The following is an 18496-nucleotide window of genomic DNA, read 5'->3' on the forward strand; positions in this document are numbered from 1 at the left end:
ATATTAACAATGCTCACAGCAGTGATTTGTTTTTAAGCTTGAAACAACTGTCACACGGAGATAATAGCCTAAAACTGTCTGTCTTCTCCTCTTCACCTTTCTCTCCCACACACCTCCTCCTGTTTCCTTCACTGTCCCCTCCTCACTTCCTCATTTCCTTTCCTTTTTTTTTTTCTCCTTTCCTATCCTCCACTTGTTTTTGTTCCTCTCCTCTCCTCTCGCTGCTGCAGTGACCCAATTTGAGTACGAAGCCTTGGACTGACCTGCTTTAGATAGAGGCTAGCTAATTATAACCAGCCTGTATTAATAAGGCAGGGGAATTGGTAAATATGACACACACACACACACACACACACACACACACTCACACATGCATGCACACACAAATACAAAAGCAACACAAAGCAGATACTACCACACACACACACACACACACACACACACACACACACACAAACACCTCCTCCACGAACAGACCGTTTCTGACGTCTAATAAACAAGCCTACACACCTTGGCGACATGATTCATCATGTATATAAGAGGATGTAATGAGTGACTCATGTTCATCGCTTGCATCTGTTGCATGGTAACACTTGTACGTGTTACCATGGCGAGCATTAAAAAATGTATTTATATATGCAGTATCAATCCTGTCCGAGAACAAGTTTTCCACTTTTTCGGTTACACTTAAGAAACCAAACCTATGTAACCTATATACTGTGAACCTGCACATCCTCCATCCTTCCCTGTTTTAGAGGAAAACTATATTTCTCATACAGAAAATATTGTGGGAACACTTTAAAACCTAAAAAAATACACATTCGGTGTACGTTCAGACATTTATGCACAACAAGCCTGTGATCTTCAATACCCACCAAGTCAACAACATATCATTAAACTCATCTGTATCACTAAACAGCACTGCAGAGCTCCAGTGTGGACTTTGTTAACAGGGTTATATAACACAGATTGAATTACACTTTGAAAATAAGCTTTTAGCAGGTTTGATAACTACCATGACTCAATTTTCATAAATATGAAAAAACTTCCAGACATAAAAAAAAAAAAAAAAAAACTGCTGCACTATCTGCCTCTTCCTCCCACACTGAATCATACTGAATGACTGTTTACAGCAAAGTTTTATCAACATTCTTCAACTTTCATTATGTCTCTATGGACTTTTTTTTTTTTTAAAGCTTCTGACGTATAACAGTTCACGAAAGGCTGAAAGTGATGCGTCTTATTGTGTGACATTAAAGAGCCTCTAGACACGTTATCAGACCCCGAGAATCTCTGCTCTGCACTTACAGATGTGATGGTTTTACTCTTTATAAAGCATTCTGGTACAACCTGTCAACAAAAATGCTCCATCAATTGATTTTATATCTTTCATAAAATGAAAATTTTGACAATAGAATTCTTTGATCAAAGCTGAAAGCAAAAAATAACCAAACTATTCAGACTTGGCTGCTTTTTTGTGAGTCTGTGAGAGATTATAACCATGTCTTTAAGAATATATATATATATATTAGCATTAATATATAGTATCCAGGTGTGGAGCTGCTTATTTATTTGAGATATCAATGTTTTACCTCAGTTCAGTTTGAATCCAAACAAACTATCACTGTGAAAAAAAGGTAAATCCTAATTTTGTGAAATTATCCTGCCACTCATGTCACTCGTTTCATCCCGGTCCAGTGTGAACCTCGCCCACAACCGTGCACAATTTGGATACATTTTTACCACAGTTTTGGAAAAGTAAATCCCCATTTATTAACCTGTCACAGTTGCAAAATTCTAATTATGTGTAATTATACCCTACCCCCTCCCTCCATCGTGTCATCCCACATCCCCAGGGGTGCAGGTGATACTCATGCTCGCAGATCTAACCAAGCATAATCATCAGCCAGAGGCTCTGCTAACCACGTCTGACCCATCAGTGTCAGCGCTAAGCTCAAAATCTGATAGAGGTCACGCAACACTAACCCACGCGTTATTCCCTCTCACAGCTCAGCAAATAAAAAAGCGATGGTAGGAAAGTTCTCCACTCGTGGGTGTTTAAACAAAATGTCTCGAGATGACTAATTTATTCTGTGGATAAGAATATGAAGAGAAAAAAGTTTTTAGTAATGCTTTCAGAAAAGTAAAAACACAGTTTCAAAGCAACCCAGCTAAATTCTCCATGGTTCACTAATATCCTTTTACTCTGGAAATTCAAAATATATTTAAAAATGAGTCCTGGCAGTGGAGTTATGAAAGAGCTCAATAACCCAACAACCACCACGGACGCCAACACACACACACACACACACAGCCATCTTTTAACATTCATGGCTATTTAAAATAACACAAATGCCACACTGCTGTTCTGTAGCATTGTGTTGAGAGAAGCTGATGTCTCAGCAAGATGTCAAACTCATTGTTCTCTGCTACTATTTTCTGCACTTGTTGATACGAAGCATCATCAAAGATCCAACGTCTCAGCTCCCTGTGTGCAGCGACTCTTTCATGCTGACAACATAATGAGCATGTAAACTTTCAGTCCAAATAAGAACAAGAAAAACACCATAATTACAGTTGTGGTGATTGTTACCGATTAGTTCGTAATGTTTTAGTGAAGGGGAGGGATGTAGGGGTTCCTAAACAGATGCAAGAGCTTAATGTAGGATTCAACAATGACACTGATGTTAATGTAAAGAGCAGCATGCGGATCATTTCACAAGCAAAGGCCTCGGTGTGCTTCAAACAAAGCTTGTCAGATCAGATAACAGTAAAAATCAAGGTGGGCTGCATCCCCACAGTTTCTGTAACTTTCTGAAACAATCATTTCATGCAGGTGTGCAGAGGTATGCAATTAGGGAGGGTTGGAGCTACTTTTGTAATTTTTTTGAGAGAACAACTGAGTGCAACACCATGAATGATGATGTCTGAAAGCGTGCGTCTTGATTATCGTGTTGAAACGACACCGAAATCTTGGAGTGAGGTCGGTGAGGCAGGAGGAAGAAGTGGCCATGACAGCAGGCTTAGCTTTGCAGCCATTCAGAACTGGTATAAACACTTTTGCCTTGTCAGACTTGTCACATTCATACAAACTGGTTCTTTTGAAGCATAGAGAAGCCTTTAGGCTACGTGTTGGTCCATACAAGTTAAAACAAAATACACCTCTCCCAAGCAGATATAAGACATTCCTTATTAACCATTACAATGGCAGAACAATTAGAAAGATGGAAGAGACTTATGATGAAGCTGGAGGAATGTTTTCTTTGATATTTACACAGGGAGCTCATAGTCCATCAATCTCTGCAACAGTGTTTTAGTCATAATTGATTTAATTAAACTTTAGCATAAGTAGCCATGAAGCGAGCTAGCATCGACTAGTTGCAATGTGGTACTTAATGCTGACTTAATGTCGAGCTTCCCTTTCAGACACAGACTTATCTGTCAGACTTGTCTGACATCATGCTGCAGCCTATAAATATATGTTTTATAAGCTGAACTTGTTTCAAAAGCTGAAGTTCATAAAATCAAAAAGGCAGAACTCAGTTTCCAGCCACACTGAAGCCAACTAATCATTTCTTTTAAGACAGACAAATCCGACTTCCAGACCCACAATAGGATGCTCACAGCCACCACACAGTAGCCCCAGAGCTGATGACCTTCAGTATGGCAGCCAAAGGCGGCGTTATGTCATCAAAGACCTTAACCTAGTTTAAAGCAACATGTAGGCCTGCATGTGCTCTGTTTTAACGCTGCACCGAGTCACATTCATGTATGTAGGTCCACGCCGGCTCAACAGGGACAAAATAATGGCCTATGTACTTGTCCCGATGCAAGATGCAAATAACGTCTCTTTAATTTAATAGATGTTGTGTCAACATTGATTTTTTTAAAAATAAAACAACCATCTAAAACAAATTAATGGAGGGAAAACTTTTCTTCTTTTAGTTTTCCCAGCTGATGCAAACTGGGAAACCTTCCAGTCGTCTTATCGAACCTCCCACAACATTAACCACAGACACAGTCAGACAGTCATAAAATAAATCATAAATTGAAAATATGAGCTAGAAAATCGAGGGATTACAACTTCACTACTACTACTACAGTACAAAACAGGCACTGATGTGTGTGCATGTATGTGTGTGTGTGTGTGTGTGTAGATAATGCGTGCTTGCAGCTGAGTAACTACAGGGTTCCCTACTGGTTGCTGTGATGAGGGTCTTTGTTTTCACTCCACTGAGCGACACACTCACAAAAAGACACACATACACATACAAATCCAAGCACTTACAACACGCACGTTTCCTTTTACATGTCAAAAATATTTGGCTTCTTTGCCTCTTTCTCTGAGTATCTTTGTTTTGTGAAGGGTGTGATGTAATGAAAATGTGGCCAACACACCACTCCCAGAAGTTAGTCACGAAGGGAACTAGCAGCACAGAGAAGGACAGGCAGCGAGCTAAGAAGAGTATCCCACATGTGCCCGGTGTAGCTGCTCTCCACCCCTGTGTCTCCATACAGTAAGTTTATCAAACTGTACTGAAACTGTATTTTTACGTGTTCATGTTTAAGTCTCTCTGGGTCAAGAAGGGGAGGAGATGTAGAGGTCGTTGACAATAAATAATAAATCATCCTCCACCGCGACATATCTGGATGAGTAAACAGTCCAATCTGTTGCTAAGGCCCCTGCGGACCCGCCAGGCCCAGAATAGGCTCCCCATGCTGGGGGATTGGAGGCTCAAATCCTGGGATCTGGTGTCCACGGGCCTGCAGGGGCGGGGTGGGGGGGCCTGAAGATCACGATTCCTCTCTCTCATGTTCTGTTTTCTCACACACTTCACTCCGACAAACGTACCTACAGTCACCTCTTCATAGCTTCATAGAGTCACGACTTTTTTGAATTAGTGAATTTTATAGTGTCTGGAGCTTTTGGCAGTTCCTTCCCCTTTTTTCTTAGAGAAAAGTGAGACTAGTCTAGACTCCCTCTATGAAACGTGTGTGATGCTGACTTGTACTCCACGCCCCCGAAGTACAAGTCGACATCATGTTCACTTCCATTTAGACCGATCTATACCCTGTCCCTCCCTGATCACAGATAGCGAAATGCCTGGTATTGAACACCATCCAGAATTCATAGAACTGTATTTACATATGTGACTTTTGTTCATCTTTAAAAATAAAGACGTTTGATGTGGTTGGTTTCTGCTCTTGGTTGAAAAACTGGAGGGGTTTTTATGTGAAACAGTGGCAGGAAGTTTTGAGTTTTGTATTGACAGCAAATGTGAGCAGAATAGAAACTGTACTGTCGGTTTGGAAATCTGTGCTCACAGTTTATAAACCGTGCTCTCGGATTCATAATCTGTGTCCTCGAATTACAAATCCATGCCCACAGATTTTTTTTTTTTTTTTTTTTTGTCAGTTTTGGATAGCAGAAGGCTACATTACCCATGATCCTCAGCCACTGTTGCTATGGAGACGAGGCCAGTCCGCTTTGCGTTACCCGGTACAAAACCGTAATTTATTTCAAACTGATTAAGATTTTGTGCATGTTCATGTAGTCCACCCACACACACATATACACACACATATACACACACACACAAACACAAAACATTGGAGTGCTTTATTGGATGACGTGGCTCAATATTTATTGAGGTCGACGGTGTTTTAAGAATGATGATTCCATATTAAATATCCTCTGCCACATATTTTTAGAAACATAAAATTAAATGAGCAACTTCCCATTTTACAATCAATTGCGTTCGAGCACATGGATCGCAAATCCGAGGTCACGGTTTACAAATCCGTGGGCACGGATTCGTTATTCAAGGGCACAGATTATGAATGCGAGAGCACGGTTTATAAACCGTGTGCACAGATTTCTAAACTGAGAGATTTACACGTGGATCTTTTTTTTTTTCTCAGCTGACCCCAGGAGGGCTCCGTAGAAAACAGAGAGGCATCTTAATGAAATATAATACTTTTGAAATGAAGATCAGCCTCTTATATTTCTTAAATTTCATTTTAAATGTTTTGTACAAGTCACACGTAAATGACATGCTTTAAAATAGTTGTGATTTAGGAGCAACAGTCTTTGGTATAACCTATCATGGGACCAGATTTCCAACATTTCTAGCTGTTATTGGTCTATGCTAGATTTTCAGTGGACAGTTTCACCGTTCGCTGTCTAAATTCTCCATTTAGACACATTTAAACCCTCATAAGGCTAAAAAGCGCAGAGACCCTGAAAACTTCATGTCAGAAATCAGCTCCAAATATGAACAATTAGCAGTTTTATTCTAAAAATATCACATTCTGCCCTCACAAACTAATATGGGTCAAATGTACCCATGTGGTCCAGACCAGAAATGTGTGCAGCTTGAGTCCCATATGAGGGAAAAGTCTGAAGTGTAGCAGTGTGAACACTGGCTCAGCTGAGGAAGGGGGGCTCTGGTATGGAGGCTCTGAGCTCTGGGGACTTGGAAAATATTCATCTCCCCTAAGCAGGGAGAGTTAAGGGGGGCAAGCTTTGTCTAACACACCCCCTCCAGTCCTCTGCTCTTTTGTTGGGAGGGAGCACACACACACACACACACACACACAAACATGTAAAGCTCTCCAGCAGTGGGGCTCTGACCAGCTGTCTTCGGTCTGAAAGATGGCCGCCGTCACTCATAAACACCAAGAGCTAGCAGAGGAAGGTGAGCAGGAGGAAATCTCTCTTTATCTCTCTATGTTTATCGCTCCCTCCTTTCTGCCTCATCTTAATCTTTCACTTTTCTCACGTCATTCGTTCAATTTAGATTTGACATTTTAGGTGGTAACAGTCAGCAAGCAGGAGGATAGTGACTCTTAATAATCAAATATTTGAAGAAGTCTAATTCATCGATACAATAACCTGCTCGGTGTGACTCAGTGATTGTACTGCTGAGGGATTTCAGGCTTCATATTTTGAAAGTGGCTTCCATGTATATTCTGAAATAAGTATCACCAAAATCACAGATGAATGTGTCCTTAAAAATGTGTCCTCTTAAAGGTATTGACATGATTCATAACACCAGCAGCATCTAATACTGTGGAGGGCTGTCTGTTTTTAAAATGGAGGACAATTTGTTTTGAAAATGACACTCAACTATTTGTCACTGGCATCTGTTCTTTGAAAACATTTTGCAGGAAAAAATGGAATAAATTATTGAATTTCTAAAAAAAAAAAATAATAATAATAATAAAGCAAAAGAATAGAACGGAACAGAGATATGAAGTCCAGGTCAGTAAGAGATGAGGGAATACCTTCATCTCTTTATCATAAATAGACAGTCGTCTGTTAGAAGAACGACGTCCTGCTTAAGAAACTCGGTTCGAATCGAGGTTGAGGGAGGACCAATGAAATGCCTCGATACTGAAACGATCGCCGTCTCCTGGGCGTCCGCGTAGAAATCGAAGCTGACACGGCGGCTACGCTAACAAAGATAACTGAAACAGCCGCCTCCTGTCTCTCCCTTCAGCGTGTGTGTGTGTGTGTGTGTGTCTGTTTGTGTGAAAACTGGTGTGTATTGTTCATGGACCAAGGCTATTTCAGAGGAAGGGGGGGCCCTTCCAGTAGTCCTCGCTGCATCGGCCCTTTTATCGCTGCCTCATCCATATTCATCGCCGCCCCGCTCTCCTCACCTATCAGCGACCAACTAGCTGTGACCAGCGTCTCGCTCCGCCAATCGCACGCCTCCCTTTGTGGGAATATTCCCACCTCTCGGCTCCTTCACCCCACCCTGTACAATGGCTTTTTTTTTTTTTTTACTTTGACGCAGTGGCTTGAAAAAAAAAAAAAAAAAAAAGAGGATGAGGAGAGGGTGGAGGAGGAGAAAGAAGGTCGCAGCTACAGCCAGCAGTGTCCTGCCGACGGTGGCTGCGAATCGATCGACAGCCTCGGAAACGGTTGCCGAGCGAATGTCGTTAATGGCAGCCAGCGATTGATGAAGGGGGTGGGTGGAGGACGAAATGATGGGAGGATGAGGGTGAAGGAGGACAGCAGGAGGAGGAGGAGGAGGAGGAGGAGGAGGAGGAGGGTGCAGTCATGATGATCTGAAGTAGAGCATGATTAGTATGGATGAGGAGGAGAGGAAGATGGAGAGAATGAAAGAGGGGAGAGGGTGCAGCCGGGAAAACGCTCGGGCTCGCAAGTGAACAAAACAGGCGTGTCGTGAAGGAGAACGTCATGTTCTGAAAGCTACCGCGGCTAAAGGACGAGCGTGAGATGCAAAAACACACTTTGTTTTTTTATAAAAATGCTGCTCAACGTTCAACACTAAGTATCCGAAAAATACAACTCCGTACGTTTTGTCGCAACAGTTCTAAAAACTCATTATTTCATTTTAAAAATCTGCTTATTTCTATCTATTTCGGCTAAAACTGTTGGGATTTTTCAGCCTGATTTAGGGCTGAACCCCCTCTGCCTGGTGTCTATTTCTGAGTTTTTCAAAGGCAATCGTGGGGCTTCTTCCTCCTCAGCCCGGACGGCCGATCAATGAGAGGAAGGCAGCTCTCCTTTGTACGGACGTCCCAAAAAAAGATGCTCCAGTCAGCTCCAGGAGCAACAGAAATCAATAGCAGAAATCAAAAGCATCAAATAGCATCAAAGGCCCTGTCTCATACGGCCAAGGCTCAATACATTGCACGCATGTGTCTGTGTGTGTGTGTGTGTGTGTGTGTGTGTGTTTGCGTGTGCGGATGTGCGCGTGGACGTGCATCCAGTGCAATACATCATTTAAGCAACCTTTCATCTCTCTCTCTCTCAACTTTATCTCTGCTTTTTTGCAACTAATGTCACACACACACACACACACACACACACACACACAGAAATCTTCCGGCATATTGCTAGTCCCGTAAAGTCACTTGGCAAGGGCATTTGAAAGCCCCCCCCCGCCCCCTACTTCCAAACACCAGCCTGCCAGTCCATCCATTTACTAAATGAATGTATTATATCTTAAAGACAGGAGAGGAGAAGAGAGAAAAGGAAAGAAGAGAAGAGAAGAGAAGAGAAGAGAAGAGAAGAGAAGAGAAGAGAAGAGAAGAGAAGAGAAGAGAAGAGACGTGTGTAACACACAGTGATCGAAGGACTGAAAGGTCCGTGCATCCAGGTCAGCAAACTTTTCCCTGACTGTTAAACCTGTAGGCGTCTCACTCGCATGTTCATTTTCTGACCACCTACATGAAAATCGAAAAAAAAAAAAAAAAAATCCAATCCAATTTATTTTGTTTGTGCTTACATAAGACTTCTTAGTGGCTTATACAAGCAGTTTTTCCCCTGAAAGCTGTGTTCTGAATGGACAGAAACTGAGTCATTTCTATTAGAGTGAGACAGGCTGCTGTTGGATATTGGAGGATCACTATTGGTTATATACGGTATCGGTTATTGGCTCCTCTACTTCTGATATGACACGAGGTTCCTCTCCCTCGGGTCGTTCTGACTAAGAGCTTTCAACCTGAACAGAATATCATCAGTCAGCGTTTCAGTAGAGATTTATAGTCTCCCAGCATGGTTTGGATGATGTTTGCAGGTTTTTCCATTATTCAGAGACTAGTTTTTTATTTTTTTAAATTCTTATCAATTTGGGGCTTAAAATGCTAAAATTTTAAACATACTGTAAATACAAAATGCTGCAAAACACAAACTGAGAGTCTGCAAAATGTGACTGCAAAATATTTCTATACAAGTTACATTATGCAGACTTTTAATTGTGCATCAGTGTTGAAACACCTGTGCTCAACACTTACAAAAGAAGAAAAAAAGAGTTGAGTGTTTTTCTCCACATAAATTATCATAAAGAACATACTGCAAAAAGTTGCATATAAATGTCTGTTTTAACCTTTTAACTTGTGTGTGATATAGATACTGTAACTGTATGTAAACTGTTCATCTTCACTGAAGCCACTAGAGTCTTTTTAAAAAAAAAAAACATTCCTTTCTTGGCAAATACAGTGATATAGTAACTTATTTAAGATGATTTAGTGCATTATTTTGAACTGATGTTCAGTAGCCTAGTATATCTTCATATCCTAAATCATTTTGACCACTTAATACTGTAAAAGCATTTAACTCAACTCCGACACTGTTGTTGCCAACTCTCTGACTCATTAATATCTACCTTCTCTTATTGTGGTTTTTGCAGGAAATATCTTTGTGTTTTCTCCAAATAAATGCATTCTTTTTTTCTTTTTTTTTTCTCAAGTCAACAGAGTAAAACATACTGAACCCTGATTGCGTACTCTTCAAATTACTGAAAGATTATCACTCGTTTAACCAATCAGGACCGTTTAAAAACGATCTTAAGTTTAATCACCTCTGAAACAAAATCAAATATTTACAATAAGCTCATCAAACATCTCTGATCATATATGTACATGATTAGAGGGAAATCTGAATTCCTTTAATGTCGGGGAGAACCCTGCTGAGCCTGGGTGAGAGGCTGCAGAGATAAGAATGGGGTTTGGGGTGGTGGATTATGGGGGTGTTGGGGGCGGGGGGTCTGCGAACAGCAGCAGCTACTGCAGCAGCTCACTGATCTTTTTTGTCTTTAAGACCTTCAGCTCTTTATGAGACGTATGTCGCGGTGATTTATGACCTGCAGGGTTATAGCGGTCCCATGTCGTCCCATATCTGCTGTCTGACAGCTGACCAGCTCTCGCTCTATAATGTCGCTTCCCATTTTCCTCCCACACACACACACACACACACATACACACACACACACACACACACTGAACGAACCCTGGACACAAAATGTCAGGAATCTCAGTGGAAAAATCCAGAAAGTCCAACTTTTCTTGTCTTCTTTTGATTAATTATCTACTCTTACTTCTCATTGACAAAGCAAATCTGAATAACATGAATGTAAAATACTTTGGCCTGGCGTTATTTCTTACATCTGGATATCCCTTGTTCTTTTTCTAACGAAGCTGCAGTTGTTGGGTAAAAACAACGTGACTGGAAAATTATCACGATTTTACGCTCGCTTCGGGAGAAATATTTCTGATTTCTTTTGTTTTAAGACATAAAGTTTCAATTTAACTGTGAAAAGGGAAAAACATTAAAGTTAACAGTCATGTCACTTTTAAACCCAACAGCAGCATGGTGCATACTAAAACCGTCATATATCACACTTTAAGCACAGTGAACAGTTAATGAACATTTCAATACAATACATCAGCAGTCATGAACCCAAATGCTTTTGATGATATGGCTAGCATGAGGTCAGAGGTCAAAGGACTCATCTGTGCAGTAATGTTAGGTATCATGAAAAAAAGAAACATTGAATTTGTATAAAAAAGCATGGAAATGGATGTTATGGAATTGATCACATACAATATAAACAATATCAGCATGCATTAACCTGGATCATGAGTAGAATATGAGAGTGTTATCCAAGCTTACACGTTACTTTAAATCCTATTTAAATGTCAGGCCCTGCAGCAGTCAGACCACCTCATTAAAAAGCCCTCAAAATTTAGATTTCTTTCTGCAGAATTTAGCCTTCAAGAACACAACATGTACGTGTTGTCACTGCTGCATCAGCCCTGCATTGAAGAAGGTAACAGTAAAGATTATTAAAAAAAAAAACAGGTAGAAGATCAAAATCAAAGTCTCTCTTACCATGAGTCTCAGTTTCTTGGTGAGGGAATACAAGGCCTTCAGTTTCAAATAGGGGCTGCAGGAAGGCCACTACAGAGAGAGGAAGCACAGGGGTGGGGAAGTGTGTGGCGTAAACTAATCATTCAGAGAAACAACCAGTATTATGATCTCTTATCAGCACTTTGACTTCTATATCTTTAAAACTGTAGCCTGGATGCAGTTTAGTTCTTAAAAAAATGCAAATACAGAAACATATTCTCATATTAAACGTATTCTCCTGCATCAAAGGCCAGAAGTATACAGTCTGATACACCAGCTTTAAAGTTTCTGTTTCTTATTATCAGTAAAATAAAAGAAATTTAGACAAGTCTCATCTGTGTCATTTGATTAATTCAAGCTGTAAATATATGTCATATTAGAGATCACCAAAGACCAAATTCTTATAGAATTGGAACAAAAACACATTTTTAAAAAGCAGAATTGAATAAATTGTCAAAACAATCTTTTTTTTTTTTTTTTTTTTTTTTAAGGAAAGAACCGCAACCAAGCTCTGATTCTTCTTTGTTGTTTATCTCAAGGGGCTGTCGTAAAGTGTGTGTGTGTGGGCGACTTGTTCATTTTAAAGCAAATGTCATCTGGTCATCGGGCCTGATGCTGCCGGCTGAAGGAGTGCTGACCTGGCTGCACTGCGGCCGTCCTCTCTGCCTGAGTAAAAGCCTGGTCAGCCGTGCTCATCATCATCATCTCAACCTTTTCATTTGTCTAAATGGATGAGCTGCCTGACTGTTACACAGGCAGGAGGATGGTCCCCCGGGGGGGCGGGGGGGGGGGGGGGGGAATCCTTAGTTTTTACATACAGCGAGGAGCTGTATTGATCCACCATTAAGACAACGCTGGCTAACGTGTGGCCCACCCCTCCTCGACTGGACTCTCTGTCTAATTATGACTCCTGAGGACAGCTGTCAAGTTTCCTGGTGGGAGTTGAAGAAAGTGTTAGAAATGACCATCGTGCTCTTTTCTGTCATTTCTGAAAAGGCCAGGTCACTCAAAAATCTACAAACAGATAAAAATGTATTGATCCTCAGGGCTCTCCATGGGTTGCACTAAAGACTATTTTTTAAACAGTGTGTCCTGTTATTGGGCAATGAAAGGAACAGGTCAGAGAGATTAAATGGGTCTATTGAGATTTTATGTACTTTAACATTACAGCAACCATCATACTAAATTATTAGATCATCCAAATGTAGAGCTCTGTCAGGGAAATCTCGTGGCCATCATGCTTTTCATTGTGACCTGACTAATAAATCAGGCCAGTCGTAAAATCTGAGTATCACATCCCGTCCAGTCATGACGTTACTTTCTAATCACAGCTGCAGAAAAAAGCAGCAGTGAGATCAGATTTTCTTTTCAGATTCTATTTATTGATTGACTCGTTGAAATGAAAAACATTTCATTAATCAGTGTTTCAGTGAGTTTCGGAGACTTTTTGTGTCCCGCTGGAGTCTAAACACAGACTTTTCTGTCCTGATCTGTCTGTGAGGGATAAAATTTGAGGAAAAACATGAGATATTATTGACAAAAAAAGCTGCTTGCAACTGAATTTGAAGAATATTAGACTAATATGTGTGTGCATTAAAGTTGCAAGTCACTTAAAATCCAAGGAGTTTCTTTGCCAAATCTGGATGGCCATAATTTTTCCAATTTGACTTTAAATCTGCCTCTGTATTGGACTCTTTTCCTCAGTTTTGACAGCAACAGTCATATTTCTCTTTGTTTCCTGAAGGGGCAGGTGCCTGAAATATAAAATATTCACATTGACAGTCATATTTCAGTCTTCACTAAAAGGTTCAGTGACCTTAAATCTACAGAATCGAATCGGTTTATTCATTTCCTCCCAATCAAGACTATGAAAGGGGAGTCTTGTTCACTCAAACTCTGCATAATAATCTCCTAAATGTCTCCACTGAGTGCGCACGCACTCGTGGTGTTCCGTAAATAACACATTTAAAGGTGTATTGTATGTCCAAATGTCCATGATGGGGTGCATGGCCAGGATAGGCTACTGATGGTTGTAATGCCGGTGATGGGAATGCTTGGCGCATGACAGCATGTAAACAAAAACCAAATATGGTGATCGCCATGGTGACATATCCATATTTCATCCAACCAGAGAATAATGAAGAAACATGATTGGACAATTTAGAGGAAAAAGATACCTCCTTTCCCAGCTGCAGGTTATTAAAATCAGGACAGCAAAGCATGATAAAAATATACAGGCACTGACATACTGCAATAAGACAGAGACACTGTCGCATTCTGAGCTGCTCTGGATCCCCCTTGTTCTTTCTGGCTCGCCACAGGCCTGCTGTTAATATGAGTCCTGCTTGTTTATCCGCTTGTGTAATTGTACACAAAGCGGCGATGGTGGCTGATGTGTGAGATTATCACAAGGTCATCCGTCGACGGGATGAGAGCCTGCTTTCACGCACCAGCTTGATCTGGCTTTCACTTGTTTACATCCTTATTTTGGCTCCAGCATGGCCGCTGTGGCTGCGCGTAATTCATAAGACGCAATAAAAACACCCAATTCGGCTGATCTAAAGACGCTAAAACAGCCAGGATGTGCGCGAGGGAACCGGCGGCTTCCCTCCAAATCCCCCCTCAGTCCCTCTCATTGTTTCCCTTCCATCATGGCAAAAGCGGCGGCCCGTGATTATTTTAATACCGCTGGAAAATGACTGTCGCTCATGGTTAAAGCGGATAAAAAATCGTGCTCTCTATCATTTTTTATCACTGCGTAATGAAGCACAAATATATGAATCTGGGGCTGTAACATGCTACTATGTACGTCAAGAACCAGATCAACCTGCTATCCTTTCTCTCTCTGCCTGCCTGCCTCAGGACGAAGCAACATTCACCGAAACCCGAACAGCTCCCCGCATCCCCATCGCTCCTCTTACCTCCCGTGTTTGTGCGTTTGGTGCTGCTGGCCTCCGTTGGGGTCTCCAGGGGTCTTTTACGCGAGTCCGGGGGATCGGACTCCATGTGTGGCTGTTGATTGTGATGGTGAGGATTTGAAAAAATCCCGTTTTGCTGTACTGCTCCGCCGGCCATCATTTTCGAGCTTGCTCTTGGATGCTTGGGCTGCGTTTGCGTTTAAATCCCCTCTTTTCCGTTTTTTTTACGCAGCGTAGCCGTGCAGATGAGTCCTTGGAGAAGGCGAAAGCGATTTAGGAATTGGAAAATACGCCTGTTTCTTGCGGACGGGGGAGGTTATGCTGCGTGTTTCTCCGTGGTGCGCCGTGCGTACAGAGAGATGCTGCGCAGGGACAGAAAGAAAGAAACGCTGGAGCGGCGGATGATCAGCTCAGAGAGAGAAAATTCCGAAACCTCTGCAGATGGAGTATGATCTAGGCTACTAAAAACGTGCAAATGGAGCGTCAATCTTCCATCAACCTTCTGATATGCGGGCTAGGATATGTGTGTCATTCCGCTGCAACCGGATAAAAGAGCGTACTCATGTCAGACAGTGCAGGATGGTGGCGCTCCTCTGCAACAGCCAGCGAAACGGAACAATAAATAAAACAAAACAAAAAACACAACCGAAAGACAAAGAGGCGAAATCAGCCGAGGAAAGAAGAAAGAAAGGAAAGGTCGTTGAAGCAACAATAATACAAAAAAAAATCCGATGCGTAATTCGTAGGCTAGTATAATATAGGCCTATTTCTTCTTATCCTGTCCTGGCTCCGATCATGAAGACACCCAGGGGTGACGGGTGGGTGAGGAGAGTCCGGAGACGCGGAGCTGGAGGAACACACAGAGAAAGAGACGTTTTTCCTGCTCGTTCTCTCGGTGAAGATGCTGCAGTCTTGCGTTCAGAGCATCCCTTCTCTGACTGGCTGCTGGAGGGAGCGCAGGGGAGCGGCTGACGTCACAGGGCCTGGCGATGCCTTCTAGGACTTCCCGTGAACCCAGACTTCCCAATTTCAAATATTAGAGGGCGACTTGCCGGTGTGTTTACGTGTTTCTTGTCAAGAGATATAGCCAGAAATGGTGACTCTTGGACGTTTGTTTTCTGTTTTGATGTTTTTGTTTAGATCGAACTGTGTTGTGGTGCAGAAAAAAACAAAAAAAGGCATGTCATTGGATTAGATTAACCTATATTACATCAAATCAGCGGTCTTTAACCATCTCATGACCCAAGATTGCAGGTTTTCAAAATGCATGCAGAAGAAAAATTCAAATTACAGTACAATAGGCCTAAAAAAAAAAGGCCAGTTTGTTGACGCGGCTTACAAACTCTCCACCACATAAATACCGCGTCCTCCGAGCTCAAGTCTAACTGAAAATCCAAGCTTTAGCATGTTGTAGTCGCTCACATGTGCAGCAACCCGTGTGCTCCTTATTTTCGACGACACATGAAGGCATCACTGGAGATAAAGCTAGAAAATGAGAGGGAGAGAGCGACGCCTCCGTCGAGACGCGATTGGCCGAAGCTGCATTATTTCTCAGGCAAAACGAAAAGGACAGTTATATTCGCTCGGTGGAGTCACATGACGGAGAGGAAAGGATGCGGCGGCGGGGTTTTACTCCGTTACTGCCGTGGAAAATGCAATTATGGCTGAACGGGAGTTTGAAGGTCCCGCTGCGGCTGTTGGAAGATCTGTAGCCTGTCTGTCAACAGGCCGAAGGAGCCTCAAACACACCTGGAGATCTGCAGGAGGAGAGTTCACCACAGTTTTGTGTCTTGAATTTAAATATGAGAAATCAGCAAGTGGAATTTAAGAAATGGACATTTTAGTAGGATGTTGTTCACAAAAGTGGGAAAGGCACGAATTGGTAGAATTTCTAAAAATACATTTTTGGTTTTTATTTGAGGTTGTTTGCCTCATGATGATCCCCCAAAATCTTCCAAAGCACCTGATTGACTCTGATGACCCTCAGGCCAGACTGCAGGCCTCGCTTGCCTCCACCTGCACCCAAACCCCACAAAATCTGACACGCTTGGTAGTTTTGCATGACCGTGAAACAGTTCTAACACTGAAAACAGCCCTATAATAGAGGAAGAATGTAACCTGAGCGTCTGGCCCGTCTCACCTGTCCCCTCAGCTGCTGTGTGACCCACCTGTGTGTGCCGCGCCTGACATCTCTGCGTCGCTCTGTCTGGATCTGAAGAGGGATCCTCCAGCACTGTGAGCTGTCTGAGAGAGCTATACCCGCCTCAGTCTTTCTCTCCCTCTCTCTCACACACACACACAAACACTCACACATTTGGCATATTCTCACACACACTCCGAGACACACGCAAATACCTTCTACTCCCTCTCTCCTCCTCTGTCCAGTGCTGTATACAGATGCGGTGCACCCTCATTGCCTCTTGTAGATTGTAGTCAAGGTGACATTGCGCTGCCTGTGCACACACACGCACACACACACACACACACATACACGCACGCACGCACACATGCATGCACGCACTCATGCACGGAGTCGCACAGAGTCACACAGAGCAGCTCTCTCACACTATTTCACATCGCCATGAGAAACGCACCGGTGAGCCAGTCTCCTGCTCTGAAAATACGTGGCAAATCCGAGGCAGATGGATCCCAAGCTGCAGTCTGAAACAGATTCTGCACCACAAACGTCAGGCGCTGCTCATAGGGACAAAAGGCCTGGACACCGGCGTGTATTTGTAAGATCTACTCTGCATAGTCTGTAGACTGTAGCACAGTTTCAGCTGGACACATGCATTTATACATTTGGAGCCAAGACAAAATCTCTTGGAAGCTTTACTGTGAGGGTCCCAAACTGCCAGACTGTCCACGCTGCTGCTGCTGCTGCAGCATATGGAAAAAGTGAAGTAGCCCCATAAGCAGTAAAGCACACAGACTAGCAGCATTCTTGAGTTTTTATTAGGCTGGGGCTATGAGCAGATGTTAGTGAGATTGTTTTCAGAGATTTAGTTCTGCAAACCCCTGTTAGGCTTTGGACAATGACCCCAAACAGTCAAAGCAACTTTCAGAGTTGCCACAACTTATGCTGGACAACACGACATCCAGTTTGGAAGAAGCAATGTTACAGTAACTCAGTTTTTCCCACTATGTCATATTTTGAAAACCTCAGTTAACCCAACACTAAATGTTATTCAGAGTTCCACATAAGTTTAACTCTCATGGAATCAGTTAGGAAGAGCAGATTTTCCAGGGGTGGATTTTTCATTTTGGGACCAAAAGTCTGGAATTCCCAGTTATGTGACTAAAATGTTTGGTTGTGACTCAAAAGTGAAAGGGAAGAAGACCTAAAACAGGAGCCAGCGACAGTGTCAAATCTCAGATCTCTGAGATAGTAAAAAAAAAAAAGCTCTTTGATTCGACCTGCAGCACAAAATGATCAGTGAAATATACCTTTAAGTGAACATTTCCAACCCACCAGGCCATCATTGGCCTTGTAATTAAAAGAGAATTCGTTGGAGTTCATTTACAAGGCAATAATTCAAATAAAGACTGCATGAAATCTTGTGAAATGAGAACAAGGTCATCCTCATCAGGTGTGACCTGTGCACACCTGTTTTCCCTGCAGAGTCTGTACATACAGTATTCAGCGTGTTTCTCTTACTCAAGGCTGACTGCAGCTAAATGGATATTCAGGATGTAAAATCAGCTGTGTTGCTAACAGATGTTGGGCCTCTGACTCCACCTGCTGGTAGCCTGCTGGGAGAGCAGCACCAACTCTGTAGTCATTTACTGTAGAAGTTATATTTTTTCCTCAGTGGTGTTTTTTTTTTTTTTACTTCATCATTCATCCATGGGCAAATAAACCATTTGGCCATGCAGAGATGCATAAAACAATGCAGTACATTAAAGGAGACAT

At 42.2% G+C, this 18496-nt stretch overlaps 1 protein-coding gene across 1 annotated transcript in view; it reads right to left on the reverse strand.

Annotated features, from left to right (window-relative positions):
* The window catches only part of nova2 (NOVA alternative splicing regulator 2), an 80377-nt gene extending 64824 nt beyond the window's left edge, over window positions 1–15553 (reverse strand). The window contains exons 1-2 of the mRNA XM_044354056.1: window positions 14587–15553; window positions 11648–11716 (exon numbers count right to left, since the gene is read on the reverse strand). Coding sequence (XP_044209991.1) covers window positions 11648–11716; window positions 14587–14743 — 226 coding nt within the window. The 5' untranslated portion in view covers window positions 14744–15553. The remainder of the gene's footprint in view (window positions 1–11647; window positions 11717–14586) is intronic.
* Between the last annotated feature and the right edge of the window lie 2943 nt (window positions 15554–18496).

Source organism: Thunnus albacares, chromosome 6, assembly GCF_914725855.1.
Source record: "Thunnus albacares chromosome 6, fThuAlb1.1, whole genome shotgun sequence".
Taxonomy (NCBI): Eukaryota; Metazoa; Chordata; class Actinopteri; order Scombriformes; family Scombridae; genus Thunnus; species Thunnus albacares.